This window comes from Mesoplodon bidens (genome assembly GCF_964165515.1).
Source record: "Mesoplodon bidens genome assembly, chromosome: 9".
Lineage (NCBI taxonomy): Eukaryota > Metazoa > Chordata > Mammalia > Artiodactyla > Ziphiidae > Mesoplodon > Mesoplodon bidens.
In genome coordinates, this window is record NC_138166.1 from 34,886,672 (window position 1) to 34,902,569 (window position 15,898).

Here is a 15,898-nt window from a genome sequence, read left to right on the forward strand (position 1 = left end):
TTAGAAGTCAGGGTTGGTAAAGCGAAAGGAGAGCTGTTTACGACCCAGTGGAAAGAGAAAGCCGGTTCCAACAGCGACTCTGGGGAATGCGCTCTCGGCCCCCCTACCGTGCTTACTTAAGCTAATGGAAGATCTTGCCTTTCAGTAGCCGCTGCACTGGGATACCAGACAAACAGCTCCCCTCGACCCCTGGCAGACAGGGCCCCTCTTCAGGACATCATTAAAAGCACATGCAGTTGTTTCACACCCACTGGCAGCCTAGGGTGGCAAGATTCAGAACTCCTACTCTGAAGCCAAGGAGAAGCCAGAGCGGTGAAAAACATCCTTGCTTTGAAAATCCAAAGCTAAATTAAAGAGCTACATGAGATAAGGAGCCTGAAGAATATTAGTTGACTGCGGGGGTGTGGAGAGACACAAAAAGCACAGCAGGTAAGGGCTGGGAGTTGTTGCCAAGAAGGAACTGTCCCAGGTGGCACAGGAAAAAGGATCGCAGAATTGGAGGCCTGTCCCTTTGAGTCTTACATGCGTGCTCAAGCTTGTCTTCTCCCATCAGTTTCGAGAGGAGCGACGTTGTCAGAGCCTTCCCTGTCGGTGCAACTAATCCTGTTATCAGCTTGGTTATAAATATTAATGTCCCCTGGTCCTTCGGTGATGGTGACCCATCAGATTCAGGGCTATTAGGAAGCCCATCACCAGCCTCGCTCCTCCCTTCGAGAAACCGATGAGACGCAGGGCCAAGCCGACGCGATGGCAGCCTATCCCGAGAGCTGCGTGGACGCCACCGTGCTGGACTTCGTCGCAGACCTGTCCCTAGCCTCCCCGGGGCACCCTCTTCTCTGCGACTTCGCAGCCGGGGTCCCCTATGGAGACCACCAGGACCTTGTGCTCCGAGAGGAAGGACCCAGGAGTCTGGCGCGTTTTGAGGACGATCCAGAAGAAGAGGAGGGTGAAGTAGAAGAGGGGGGAAACGAGGAGGAAGAGGAGCACGGGAGAGGCGCCTCCCTGCTGGGCCGCCCCAAGAGGAAAAGAGTGATCACGTACGCCCAGCGCCAAGCCGCCAACATCCGAGAGAGGAAGCGGATGTTCAACCTCAACGAGGCCTTCGACCAGCTGCGGAGGAAGGTACCCACTTTTGCTTACGAGAAGAGGCTGTCTCGGATCGAGACCCTACGCCTGGCCATCGTCTACATTTCCTTCATGACCGAGCTCTTGGAGAGCTTCGAGAAGGAAACCGGCTGAGCCAGTGTGGGATGAAAGTGTCTGCCCCCTCCTCGCCTGGGCGCGCGCGGGTTGGGGTGTTTCAGGACCCGGCAGTGGGTGTGGCTGAAAGGCCAGGAGGGACGCTCCAAGACAGAACATCTGGCCTTCGGGAGCTTGGCTCTGGATTATAAAATTCCCACAGCCCTCGAGAAGCATGGAAGCCGTAGAGTTAATATATACGCGATCGCTCTCAGCGGAGTGTGGGGCAGGAGCGGGCGGGGCAAGTTAGGACTGGTTAAGAAGGAGTTGGGGCAGTCGAGGCCCACGCCCCAAAGCAGCTTTTGTCAGGCGGGTGGGAAGCTAATCCTTTCCGAAAAGGCAGACTTCGGGGGCTTCTATGGAGTCCCATATCTCCCTCCTTCTTACGTGTGTGTGTGTGTGTGTGTGTGTGTGTGTGTGTGTGTGTTTTAATGTAAATATAAAAGAGGCATTCCTACTTTTCTTTTCTTTTCTTTTTTTTTTTTTTTTTAAGCCTCAAGAATCGGTGCTCAGCCATCCCAGGCAGGCACTCCGCTCCGGACGTGCTCTTAGGGAGGCCTTGGACCAGAAACCCGCGAGGAGTGTGGTACTGGGTCTTCTGAGAGGCCAAGGGGCTCCGGATCTCTCCTCCGGCCCTCTTAGGCTTGTTGACAGGCAGAATGAAGGAGATGAGAAAGGAAGGGGAGTCGAAGGGATGGGCGACCTCTAAAAAGGAACATTATCCCCCCGCTTCCTTCCCTCCCCCTCCCTTTCCCTCCCCTTAGGCTCAGAACAGCAACCCTGTTATGGACGCTTGAACCCAGAGGTGACTGCTCCGGCCCACGAGCTGGGGGTGCACCTGGGTTTACAGGCTGTCTTGGGCGCCCCGAGCCTTACCGCCCGCGGGTGCTTTCCCCTGTCGCCTACAGGGGGGAAAAGGGCTGGGTCCTCCCAGGGGCAGCGACACCTGAGTGCGCACTTTCACATTTTTAGCTGAAGGTAGGGAAAGATAGTTTTTATTCTATTCGCATCTAGGGACAGGAGAGACAAAACGTCAGAGGAGGCGATGCATTCTTCCACTTTGCCAAAATGTGTGCGATGGAGATGAGGTTGAAGTAGGACCATGCTGAGGGGCTCCCTCGAGTTTGGACGGTCTGCCATTCCACAGTTCTTCCTTCTGGGCAACCTGCTAACACCTGAACTGGGGTTCTTCAGACAGGAGTAGGTAAGTGAGGAGAGGAAGCGGAATGAATAATGCCCATCTAACTGTAAAGTCCGCAATCCTAAAAATAAATCCTGTTATTCCAACACTTTATTTTGCTCTCACTTCTCACATTCTTGCGCGGAGGCACACAGACACACACAAGTCTCCCTATCACACTTTTAGAAATATAATTCATTTTATTAAGAAGTAATATATACTCATCCCAAAAAGTTTGGAAAATAAAAGTTTAAAAAGAAATAAAATTTAAATCACTCCTCATTACCTCACAGTTAGCATTTTTATCTATTTCCTTCTAGTCATTTTTTATACAGAAATAAATTCAATGTGTTTAACAAATTTGGGATAGTTTTGGAATTTATCTTTTTCCACTCAGCCTTATAGAATGAGCACTTTTCCCTTGACTTTAAATATTATTCAACCGTAATTCTAATCATTGTATTTTATTGTTATATCCGTGTATCACAACCTAACTCCAATCCTTTACAAGTGGATAGCTAAGATATTTTTTAAAAAAATAAACGATGATGCAAGAGCATTCTTATAAATGTCTTCTCTGCCTTTGATAATTTCCTGATATTAGGTAACTAGAAGTGAAATCTCTGCATCAAGTGAACATTTAAGTTTGTGGCTACAAATGGCCAGATTGCCTTCCAAGCAGATCTGCCAGTTCACACTCCCTCCCACCAGAATTAACAGCGATTTTCTTGTCTCTCATACACCTTCATTTAAAACTTTTCCTAGTTCTCCTATCTATAGGAACTGAATTAACTCTGAAATGACTACCCTCGCAAAGATGATTTCTTATTTTGAGTATCTTTTCACCAGGATTGTTTCCACCTCTACCATAAGAACATCAGGATAAACAGGTAAAAGGAAAAAAGGTAACCAACTAAACCAAACAACAACAAAACCAGGGAGTGTCTTTTTTTTTTTTTTTAATTCTCTAGCACCTTTACTAAAATAAACTGAAGTTTGGACAATGACCTCTGTATCAGTTTTATAAAATAGAATTACTCATTTTCTCCTCTTTTTCTAGACAACTTTTTGACTGCTCAGACTAGCATATGTGTATTTTTAAAGACACATTTAAAATTACTCATTTCAATGTGTCAAAGAAAAATAACTATTTCTCAACTCATCATCAAACAGTATTCTGCTCCCCAACTTCTTCTGTAGTGCAAGTGGCTTCAGTAATCCCTCATGTTTATCCAGTTATTTATTCATTCAATTAAAAAGGTGTGTTGACGTTTTACATATAGGGTGAATGGGTTCAAAATTGAAAGAGCTTATAGAAGCTCCCTTCCTTCTCCCACTTAAAGTTCTCCTGAGAATTAAACATCATTTTTTTAAATCTGCAAGTGATGAATAAGTTTTTCTAAAAAGATTCAACTTTAGGAATCATTAATATTTTGTTGAAAGAACCAATTTTGAAAATAAGAAATTTTTAAAAACTGCGTAGACAAAGGACTTCAAAATCATCGGGTCCTGAAGAGTAAATACAACCATCCATCATCCTTAATGCTCTCCCTCATATTCTGAACCATTCTGTTATATTCTTAGTAATCTCATGATATCCTACAGTGAATACTTCTTATTCAGTATAGTAAATAATACCCAAAGAAGCTCTAAATAAAAAGGTTTTTCCCATTATTATTAGAATTATGTCCACGATTCTTAAAACTGTTACAGCTCTTAAATGCTTCATTCTTTGTCTTTTTGTATGCTTAGAAGCTGCTCTAAAATGTAAAGTCTCTTAAGATTTCTTCTTAATCATTGTACTAACTGAGTAATTTGAAGCCAAATAAGGATCAGAAATACTGAGAAATGAGGACTTCCCTGGCAGTCCAGTGGTTAAAACTCCACACTCCCAGTGCAGGGGGCATGGGTTCGATCCCTGGTCGGGGAACTAAGATCCCGCATGCTGCACGGAGTGGCCAAAAAAAAAGAAAAAAAAAAGAAATACAGAAAAAAATGGATTGACTTATTCCTTATACCAAATCATCCGTAGAGATAAAGCAAAATTATCTGCATTTCGAACATGAATCCACACACCTCGATGTCTTGACACTCAACTTTTCTAAGCAACGTGATTATTTGTTTTCCCATGTTAGATCCATAAATTCAGTGCACTCTTTAATACAAGTGATTTTAGTATTTAACACATCCTATGTTAAAATTGTCTTATTCTTTATTACCTCCTAAACCAACACTGATAGAAATATCAGCAGACATAGTTTTTTCAATACCTTCCAACAGTTAAAAAAAATCCTAAGGGTATCAATTACTTCTGGAAAATTGTAATAATTGGTTTTTGAAATCTTAAAGTAATTTGGACCTTTGGAATGTAAATACCATTTTAGACATTGCTTGGAGGCGATTTATTTATACACTCTTTACTGACTGAAAACTGCCTTTTGGTCTCAAACTAAGTTCCCCATATCTATCAGGTTACTATTAGTATTCAGATATGTAAACCAAAAAAAAGATCTAAATGAAATCATATTTGAAAGATAATCAGGCTTTCCAAGGAAAGTAAAAATAATCAAAAGCCTTTGCCATCAACAGGCAGCCATTCAGGCTGATCATCTTTTACAGTTACCCAATGTGAAAACAGATTTTGGCAAAATTAGCACTGGAAACTGAACCAAATTTTATGCTATTATGCATAATTCCTGCATGAACATAAATTAAGACCCTGGGATTCGTGTTTATTATTGCATTTGTCAGCATTTCCATTATAAAAACACTATTGTGGAAGGTTTATAACAGCTTCAAAAATTTGAAATGAAACTTGATAAAGCACAGTTTAGCATAACTTTTTTTGTAATTATAAATCTTCAAAGAAAATTTCAAAGTTAATGAAGACACTTAGGTATACTTCACGTGTGAGGTTCCCAAATGTAGTGCAACTTTAAAAACCAAAAGATTCTATTTAATACAAAATATAAATTAGATTATTTTTATTTCGATTTATTTTTATCAAAAATAGCTGGCAGATTAATATTGAACTTTAAGTACTAACTCTACTTATTGGGTGATATTACTTGATTAAATTATAGTTTAAATGTGTTAGAAAAGTGTTGGTATATATCTATATCTTGGCCCAAGTTCAGTCAAAGGTTCCTGAACTTTCCCAACATTTTGGGTGAAGTTAGTCCCAGTTTCTGGTCAGTGCCCTCTCTTCCTGTGAATGCCTGACTAAAAAAGGTTACAAAACAAGAGTCAGCAGTTCTGACCATTTTGTTTTGACTTTGGGGTTTCTTTGAATCCAAAGCTCAAAACCAAACCTGGCGAAGGAAGAGAAGGAAAGGAAAGAAGCAATGCAAACTGACAGGAATAAAATACCAGAAAGATGGAAAAACTTCAAGTGTCGATAAACCAAAGCCTATAAATTTCCACAACTTTCTCTGTGATACCAAATTTTCTGTGCCTAAAACACATTCCGTAAGGAAGTGTAAGGAAATGCAAAGAATAGTATGAATGTATTTTTAAACATTCTTTACAGCTAATATTTGGTAGAATTCCACTCAGTTTTGCAGAAGGCAAAGAACTTTTAATATTCAGTGAAGTCAAGAGTTTGACAAATATGCTGGGAATTATCATAATAAAATGTCATAATTATCATAATAAAATGTTTATTTAGCACATTATTGTTTTCAAAGCACCCTTCGCATACTTTCTTTCATTTGATCCTCTGAATGGATTTCAACAAGATCTAGAGTCTCTCAAGTAAATTGAGTCATCAATTTACCATTTAAAAAATTCATTCACCTATGGAAATCAGCATGATACTGAGATTCCTATAAAGGACCAATGGTCACATGTAAGCAACACATTTCTTTGAAAGATATTGCCTTCAAGATCAAAAGCACCTTAACACACTCTATGGATGATAAATTATACAAAAGGCTGGTACAGTCTGGCTCCCTCAAAGGCCAAATTTTACAACCTTCTATTTAAGGCTCTGTGAAGGAGATTTCCACCTGCAGCCAGCAAATGTAGATGATCCCAAAGCAGCTGTTATGGACAGCTTTTTATGATTTCCAGTCTTCAAAAAGGAGGAAAATATCTATGAGAATATGGAAATAGAGCAAACAGTTGGTGAACAATAGAAGACAACAATGTCATGTAAACATATTTGAATGAATGAATGATGAATGTGATTACACAATTATTTTACTGCAGATAATTTTGTAACTTCTTCAAAACTTCACAAGCTGTATTTGTTACTGGTCAGATCTTAAACTGATTGACTGTATTTAGTCCTAGAGTTTAGTAAAATGTTGGCTACATTTAATCCCATAGTTTAGTGAAATGTTGGAGAAACTAGAAATGGTCTAAAGGAGAACAAGAGAATAATTGGATTATTAGGTCTGGATGAAGTAATAATATCTATAATAATTAGTAATGTCTATAATTATCTACTGTATTGCTTACTTACATGACAGCACATGTTGATAATTATTAAAGTTCTCACAATAATTTTAGGCTATAGACATTATAATTACTCTGTTAGTGATGAAAACACTGTGGAATAAAGAAGTTAAATAACTTTCCCAAAGTTAATCAGCTAATAAATAGTGAAGCCACGATTTACACACAGTCAAGTATTTCAGAGACCAAACTCTCAGGGTCTGAGTTTATTTGTGAACGATTATATGATGGTTGTATTTAAGTAGAAATAGTGTGGTAAAAATGAGTAAATGTTCTTCATCTTTACTGATGGTCAGAAATGTAGGCATGGGCATGTCATGCGGAGGGATTTAGTCGCTGCAGTGGAATGGGGAAGGTGGACTACTGGTGGAATTTTATTTTTTTACCAGATATTCATTTTTAATTATTATTTATTTATTTATTTTTGTCTGTGTTGGGTCTCCATTTCTGTGCGAGGGCTTTCTCCAGTTGCGGCCAGTGGGGGCCACTCTTCATCACGGTGCGCGGGCCTCTCACTATCGCGGCCTCTCTTGTTGCGGAGCACAGGCTCCAGACGCGCAGGCTCAGTAGTTGTGGCTCACGGGCCTAGTTGCTCTGCGGCATGTGGGATCTTCCCAAACCAGGGCTCGAACCCGTGTCCCCTGCATTGGCAGGCAGATTCTTAACCACTGCGCCACCATGGAAGCCCAGGTGGAATTTTTTGAAGTCTCTGAACTAATCTATGGATATTTTAAAGCCACGACTTTCCTCAGGTGGCTTCAGTGCAATCCTGCCAGAAGAGAAGAGAAAAAGCTCTTTTGATGAACATAAGCACAAGCTTTGGAATGTGACAGAGGTGGGTTTGAATCACAAGTATATAGCATAATGCTGTGAAAGCCAGTACAACTTACTTAACCTTGTTGACCCTCGGTTTCTTCATCTTTAAAGTAAAGATAATAACATTCGTCTCATAGGGCTTTTATGAGAGTTGACTGAAATATGTATACAGACTAAATGGTGCAGAGTGAGCACTCAGTAAATGGTAACTACTATTAAAATACACGTCATCATCACTATAATTATTATTATATCCCTTCCAATTCTATGGCAATGAAAACTCAAAGAATAAGACATTAACTTCACCACCAATGGTAATACATGAAAGCATAAAATATATAAAGAGCAGCGCTTATTATATAATGCTTTAAAATAAGATGAAAAAATGAAATGAATTTTTTTATCATCCCAAATTTCTTATTCCCGGAATATTTGTGTCAGCATTTAGTCCTAGTCTATGCATCCTTCTAAGTGGAGCAGTAAACCCCCAATATACCCCCAAAACTTCCAAATTTAATCTGCTACTGTAATAGAACATATATTAAAAAGGAAGTAACTTTAAATCTGAAAAAAATGAACTAAGTTCATTCAAAGGAGTTCTATTTTGTCAGCAGCCCAGACATTATATTAAATATATGCTTTCCAAATCAGTGTGGATTTATTCAAATCAGCTGATTCCTGATGGAATAGTTCTGTATCTTAATTGCAATGGTGGTTACACTAATACACATGTGATAGAATGACATAGAACTGTATAATTTCATACCAATGTCTATTTCCTGGTTTTGGTATTTTACTGTAGTTATATACGATCTAGCTAATGGAGGAAACTGAGTGAAGGGTACACAGAACCTCTGTGCACCATCTTTGTAATGGCCTGTGAGTCTATAAGTACATATTTCAAAATAAAAAGTGAAAAAATGGATAATTATTTTGACATTACTTTGAACCTATAAAGCACCTTATAAATGTAAATTATCATTAATTTCAGGGAGACATTCACATACACTTGATTCACATCATGTTCTACAATTTTTCTTTAAGTATTCCATAAAGTGAAACCAAGTTTGTGCATGGTACTGTGTGGGTCCTGGAATAAAAATCAGTACTGTACCCATAAAGGTCATAGTCAAGAACTGAGTATCTGATTCTATGTCCCTTGGTCCATGTTGACATTCTTGGCCAGATTACATTCTCAGGTATGGATTTATAGTAGTGAGGAGCTTCACATCCTAATTGTGCTACTTACTTAGATAACTCACTTAAAATTCCTGGGCTTTAATACTTTGATTTGTAAAGTGGAAATAACACAGAGTTATTAAAAGTATCATAAGAGATCATGTAAAGTGCTTAGTACAGTGCCTCATGCAAAATAAATATTTAGCCAATATTGTAATTGTTGTTTATGCCCTTTTAATGTTGAATGTGTATGCAGAGCAAAATGACAATTCAGCCTTTTAAGAAGGACTCATGAGAACACATATAAAAGCAATATTAAATAGTTGTCCTGTCTCTCCTAAATGAATCAAAGTCTTTTAGACTTAGTCTTTTAGCCTGGCATTTTGTGCCCAATTTAAGTTGTTGCCCTAATAAAGTATTTTTGTTTAGTTTTGTTTTAAAAACATAAAAATTTAAGGGTAAGGTTTCTGGTCCATGACATACATAATTATAATCTTTGGTCTGCCAGGAAGGTCACTGTAAATCCTACATTCCTAAAATAATCTCTGAATTTTGCATAAAAAGCTTTCATATGAAAAAGCGATAGCTCAATTGGTAAATCCTCTAGTAATTTTTTTTCTGAGCAAATTCATCTTGAAAGCTGCTGTATTTGTGAAAGTAATTTAGAAGTAGGACTGCCTCACGTACTAAGCATTTATTCATGCCTGATGATGGCTGATGTGAAATCCAAAAACCTGGGACTCACTCAGCCTAGTCAACCGGAATGAGATAGCATGGCCATGCTTTGTGTTAGGTTTTCTGAGGGACATAGGAGTCCTTGTGCACCCAGGAAGGTTAAGTGGCTGCCACCTGCAACAGAGAGGAATCAGGAAGGAAAGAGAAAAGACCCCTCTTTGGAGCAGCAGAGGGGGACGTCGGGTTCCAAAATGCATCCTTGGACATTCTGTGTTACTTCTGCCATTTACAGTCTTTGAAAATTTAGCACCTGGACTTATCTTCTTTATTCACACGGGTTCCTTTTCACTCTGACACTAGTGGATTTATATAAAATCTCTGAAAAGCTTTGGCCTAGATTTACTTGCAATTTAAACATCAGTTTTTGAAAAGATAAAGTTGGCCTTAACTTGCACATAATTTCTCAACATTTAAAAATAGGTAACTTTTTTCATATCTACTATTTTATATGAAAAATTTGCCTCCTTGCATAGAAAGTTAAAAGTATAATTATTAAATATCTTGTTCCTTTTAAATGCTTTGATTCAACTTCAATAGTCTTATTTGAAGGGCCCTCTGAACTTTACTAAAACTTTTCTGACTTGGGAAACATACCCAGTTTCAAATATTCTCACCATGGGTTCATATTTTTGACCAGAAAAAATGTGGTGACTGTAGTTAACAAGCATTTGACAAGTAGTGGTTTTGTTAATTGTAGATCTTATTGAACATGCCACACCATTTCTTTCATCACTGTTCATTTGCCTAATCTCACTGAAGCCCATTAAAATCAGAGCAGATGAGCTCAGTTAAAATATATATATTGGGGGCCACTTTGTTTCAAGATGACACGACTACAAATTAAACTTTAGGGTACTATATTTCATCAAATTCAATCAACTACTTCTAAAGTTAACATGAAGCAGGCTGAAAAATGCCCAGAACTCAAAGCATTACACAACAAAGCGCAACAAAAATCTTCCCAAATTACATCCACATGAAAATATACACCATACCTCAGGAACCTTACCCCGGACAGCCTCAAAGTTTCTACTTCTGTACCTATAACCCCTCTCTCCATTGTATGATTCACATACGTACGAACATGCATACATACAAAATTACTTCCATCAGAATACCTTCACGTGTATATTAGAATGGATGGTACATAAGTAAAAAATTTTGCTCCCAGATCAAACCTCTAAAAGGTTTTATTTTTCTTTCTTTTCCTCCATATGCTGGTAGCTTTGCTCTTTTTTTACTAACTGGCATCTCTTTCTTGAATACTTCATATGTTATAATATTAATGATTGTTTAATGTTTCCATCACTTGTCACTAAGACAGGTATTTAAGTGAGTATCAATGTCTTTGCATATATTGAAAACAAGCCCAAGAATTACTCCAGGTTTTGACTGAGCATTGGCCCCACATAAGAATATCAGGCCTGAATATAATTACCAAGACCAGCTACCAGCCAATTGTAGAAAACAATGTGTCTGGAATTGCCATTCAGGAAACCTACTGAACATTCATTGATTAGATGAGGGTCATTGACTCAATGAGAAAAACAGAATTTTCCCTGGAAGCAGAGCTACTTCCTCTTGGAGTGATTCAAGAGTATCTGAAGTTCAGGTAATTTACCATATCAAGAAAGGAGTTAGAAAGGATTCAAGAATGCTCTCTGAACCTTGGCTCTGGTTAGGAAGATCTAAGCCATATTTTACAACATTAGGACATTTTGTGGATTCTTATGGCTTGCTTACAGAAATTTCATTGGTAGGAATTTAGCCTAAGGAAATAATCAAAATTATGTACAAAGATTAGACTACCAAATATGCATCTCAGTATTGTTTTTGATGTCAAAATATAGAAAACAGCCTAGATGTCTAAAAATGTGAGTACTTATTTTAAATTGTTGCAGTCATTGAAAGGATGATGTACAAAATAGTTTGTGCCATGGAAAGATTATTAACATAAATAAGTAAAACATTATTTTATAAAGAAAGCAATATGCGAGTCATGATTTCATTTCTGTTTCATATGGGAATGTGTGTAAATATATAAGTTGTATGTAGGTATACTTTTATCTATAAATATAAATGTTCTTTTTATACATGCTATAAAAGAACTGGTCATTTTTGTACTTGTTTGTATTTTTCCAGTTTTCTATCATCCTTTTGTAGACAGAAAACAGAAAAACAACAAAATTATTTTAAAACAAGTATGAATACATAAAACTAAAAAGCTAATGTACAGCAAAAGAAACAATCAACAAAATGAAAAGGCAATCCATGGAATGGGAGAAAATATTTGCAAACTATCTGTCTGAAAAGTGTTAACATCCAAAATATATAAGGAACTCATACAACTCATTAGCAAAAACACAAATAATCCAATTTAAAAATGGGCAAAAGACCTGAATAGATATTTTTCCAAGAAGACACACGGATGGCCAACAGGTACATGAAAAGGTGCTTAACATCACTAATCATCAGAGAAATGCAAATCAAAACTATAATGAGTTATCACCTCCCACCTGTTAAATGGCAAGTGTTGGCAAGGATGTGGAGAAAAGGGAACCCTCGTGCACTATTGGTAGAAATGTAAATTGGTGTGACCACTATGGAAGACAGTATGAAGTTTCCTCCAAAAAATCAAAATCAAACTACAATATGATCCAGTAATCCCACTTCTGGGTATATGTCTGAAGGAAACGAAATCATTATCTGGAATGGATATTTGCATCCCCCATGTTCGTTGCATCATTATTCACAATAGCCAAGACATGGAAACAAACAAATTTCCATCAACAGATGAATGGTTGAAGAAGATGTGAATGGAATGTTATTCAGCCATAAAAAAGAAGGAAATCCTACCTTTTGCAACAAGATGGATGGACTTTGAGGGCATCATGCTAAGTGAAATAAGTCAGACAAAGGCAAATGTATGTTCTCACTTATACGTGGAATTTTTAAAAAGCCAATCTCATAGAAATAGGGTGGAATGGTGGTTGCCAGGGTTTGTGGGGTGGAGGAAATGGGGAAATGTTGGTCAAAGGGTACAAATTTCCATTTATAAGATGAGTAAGTTCTGAGGATCGAATATGTAGCATGGTGACTATAGTTTAAAATACTGTATTATATATTAGAAACGTTGCTAAGAGAGTAAATCTTAACGGTTATCACCACAAAGAATGAAAAAAGAAAAATAATAAAATTATCTTGAATTAAAAATAGCCACACAACAATACAATTTGTAAGTTTTACTCTTAGTTGAAGGGCAGGATGCTGTTACTTATGTAAGAACGCTTGCCTTTCTAACCTTAAAACATTTAGACTAGGTATTTTACATGCTTAGGAGTGATATTCTGTAATACTTTTCTTTAGATACTAGAGAACAAAACATTACTAGCATATTAGAGGTCCCCTCTCATGATTCCTTCCAGTATTGCCCTTCTCTTCCTACAGAAATACCCAGATCCTGATTTCAAACAACCTCAATTTGCTTCCCCATTTTTGTTTTCTTTTATATAAATGAAATCATTGGGTTTGGAGAAATGATTTTCATTTATAAGTCTTTCTTCAATAAAACAAGTATTCCCAGAGTTGCCCCAAAAGAGAAGTTGAAGTTAATTAAATACAAAGTTAAAAGTTAAAAGTACTTAGCAAATATGACTTTAATTTCATTGACACTGAAATGGGAAATTCATTTAAAATGCTGAGGTGTTCCTTTTTTTAAACAGTTGAATTCACCTGTAATTACACACACACACACACACAAACACAAAGAGACACATCCAACTAAAATAGCTACGGTAAACTATATTAATGATAAGACATTATTGATTAGTCAGGAATACACTTCAAATATGAAATTGCTGGCTTTTAAACAATTAGTATCATAGCTTTGCTCCTATTTAGCCCATGGGAACACAATGTGTGTACGTTTGTATGCATGAATGTGCATGTGATTGTGTGAGTAAAGGAATATGGAGATTGTGTAATATTTAATATTTACTTTATTTTTTTAAAGTGTACATTATAGGGGCTTCCCTGGTGGTGCAGTGGTTGAGAGTCCGCCTGCCGATGCAGGGGACACGGGTTCGTGCCCCGGTCCGGGAAGATCCTACATGCAGGAGAGCGGCTGGGCCCGTGAGCCATGGCCGCTGAGCCTGCGCGTCCGGAGCCTGTGCTCTGCAACGGGAGAGGCCACAACAGTGAGAGGCCCACATACCGAAAAAAAAAAAAAAAGTGTACATTATAACCTGATAAATGTGATCCATAAAAGCTTTATATGATTATATTTGCATGTTCATACACATATTCATTTTCACATACTTTTTATCCTAATTGTTTGAAATCTCTACCATACATCTAAAGAAAAAAATTATACTTCTAACATAAATAATTTCAAAATATTTAAAACCTGCACTGCTTTTAATAACTTTTATTGTTTTTAACATGTGACATTTTATCCCCATTAGCAATAACAGATGTCTAATGCATTAAAAAGGAAAATCCTGCACGCATGTTGAAATAGAGGACTTTACTGAAAGGAAGGCATGTGCTTTGATTTATATTAGTCAAAATTTAGATACTCTACTTGGTGCTATTTCAGGAAATGAAAAGGTGAGGTAACAGTTATATACCAGTAAACCAGAGAAAAAGTCTCCATAGAAACCAAAACAGTTTTGGTGGGAGCCACTTAAGCTAAATTAATACCTAGAATATGATCGTATTAGCCCCTAGAGAGCTAATTCGAACAAAACAAAACCCTAAACGTTGATTCATGCATGTTACATAGTATTTACAATTTTTCTTTGTTCTCATTTAATTGTCAAAAATTAATCAGTCATCGAGACTGAAAATCTGGGTGAATTCTAAAGAGAAAAGACCACCCAAAACAACAGTGTTTACTTACTCTTTTCCAACTCCATTATCTTCATTACTAGTCAAAAGGAACACAAAGAGCAAATTGAAAAATAATGAGTAATCCAATTTGATTTGTTTGGCTGGTTCTTGGCCTCACCTTTCATAGGCACCTTCTTTCCTGTGGACTGTTCAGCTGAGTTATTGAACGCACTCCCAGGGCTAAGTGAGGAACCGCACACAAAGCCAGCTGAGACAGGAGTGAGTTAATTGAACAACTACTATGCACTAGCTGTTTACATAAGCTATGTCATCCAATCCTTAGAAAATACTACAATGAATATTTATATATCCACTTTACGAATAAGGAAACAATTTAGTTAAAATATCTTGTCCAAGCTTACACTTAACAATGGAGCCAAATATTGACCCAGTTGCCTCCTTCTCTAGAGGTAACAGTGACAAATGTTGCTATAATGTAGCTCCATGCCCATGTCAATTAGTGGGAGGCTTGCATATTCTCCTTGCAAAGGCAGCCCAGCATTGTTTGGGTAGTCAGCTCAGTAAGGCACTTTTTAAAGCATAAACTGAAGGGCTCCTTTAAGAGTTTCTGTTAGTTCCTATGGTTTCAATTTATACCATCTTTAAAATAAAATAGCTGTTGCTACTGGGATGATTTCTATTTCATGCCATCTGTGTATGTTCCTCTAGTGTCATTTTCTGTGTTATTATTGCTTTATGTTCATAGCGTGTGAAAGAAATAATTCCTTGCATCTGAATTGGGCTATTTTTCTAAATGCTTCAGAAATACACATGTGTGTGTGCCTGTGTGTGTGTGTGTGTGTGTGAGTGTGTGACATACATATATAGCTTCCTACTGCCTGATACTATAATGAAAAGGCTACCACCTCAAGACTGCATAATCTTTGGTATTTCCTTCAGGTGCTGCATTTCATTAGAGTCTCTGTTTCATAATTAATCATAATGTATTCTGTCAGCTAAAGACCCTATATATGATATTTATCATATTTATGGTGCTTGGAGTGGCAAAAAAAAGTGGGAAGGCAAGAAAAATATATGACTATTAGATAAATCTATTCTGTGTTTTGGCCAGGTCCATCCCACTAGTCAAATTGGATATAACTATCCTTGTGCTACTGGTTAGAATTGCTTTCAGGGTTTTTTCTCCTTTTATTCACTTCATTTTCCTGCTCTTTGACAAAATTAGAATTAAATTGAGATGAACTTCTAAATGTGAAACTTTAACATTAAAGCAGAGAAAAATTGTTTCTAAAGATGTTTATTTCATCATCTCAACAAAAGACAAAACACAACTTCTGGATTGAAAACTAAGGCTGGTTCTTGTCTACATGCAATACTAGTATAATAAATAATTTGCTAAAGTTATAATGTCACAGCCACAGAACCCAAAACAACATCAAA

General features: G+C 37.5%; 1 protein-coding gene across 1 annotated transcript; it reads left to right on the forward strand.

Moving 5' to 3' along the window:
* Positions 1-747: 747 nt before the first annotated feature.
* On the forward strand, positions 748-1,239 carry FERD3L (Fer3 like bHLH transcription factor; the record flags this gene model as incomplete). The annotated part of the gene is made up of 1 exon (XM_081244225.1): positions 748-1,239. One exon carries the CDS (start codon positions 748-750, stop codon positions 1,237-1,239), a length of 492 nt encoding a protein of 163 aa, XP_081100351.1.
* Positions 1,240-15,898: the final 14,659 nt, after the last annotated feature.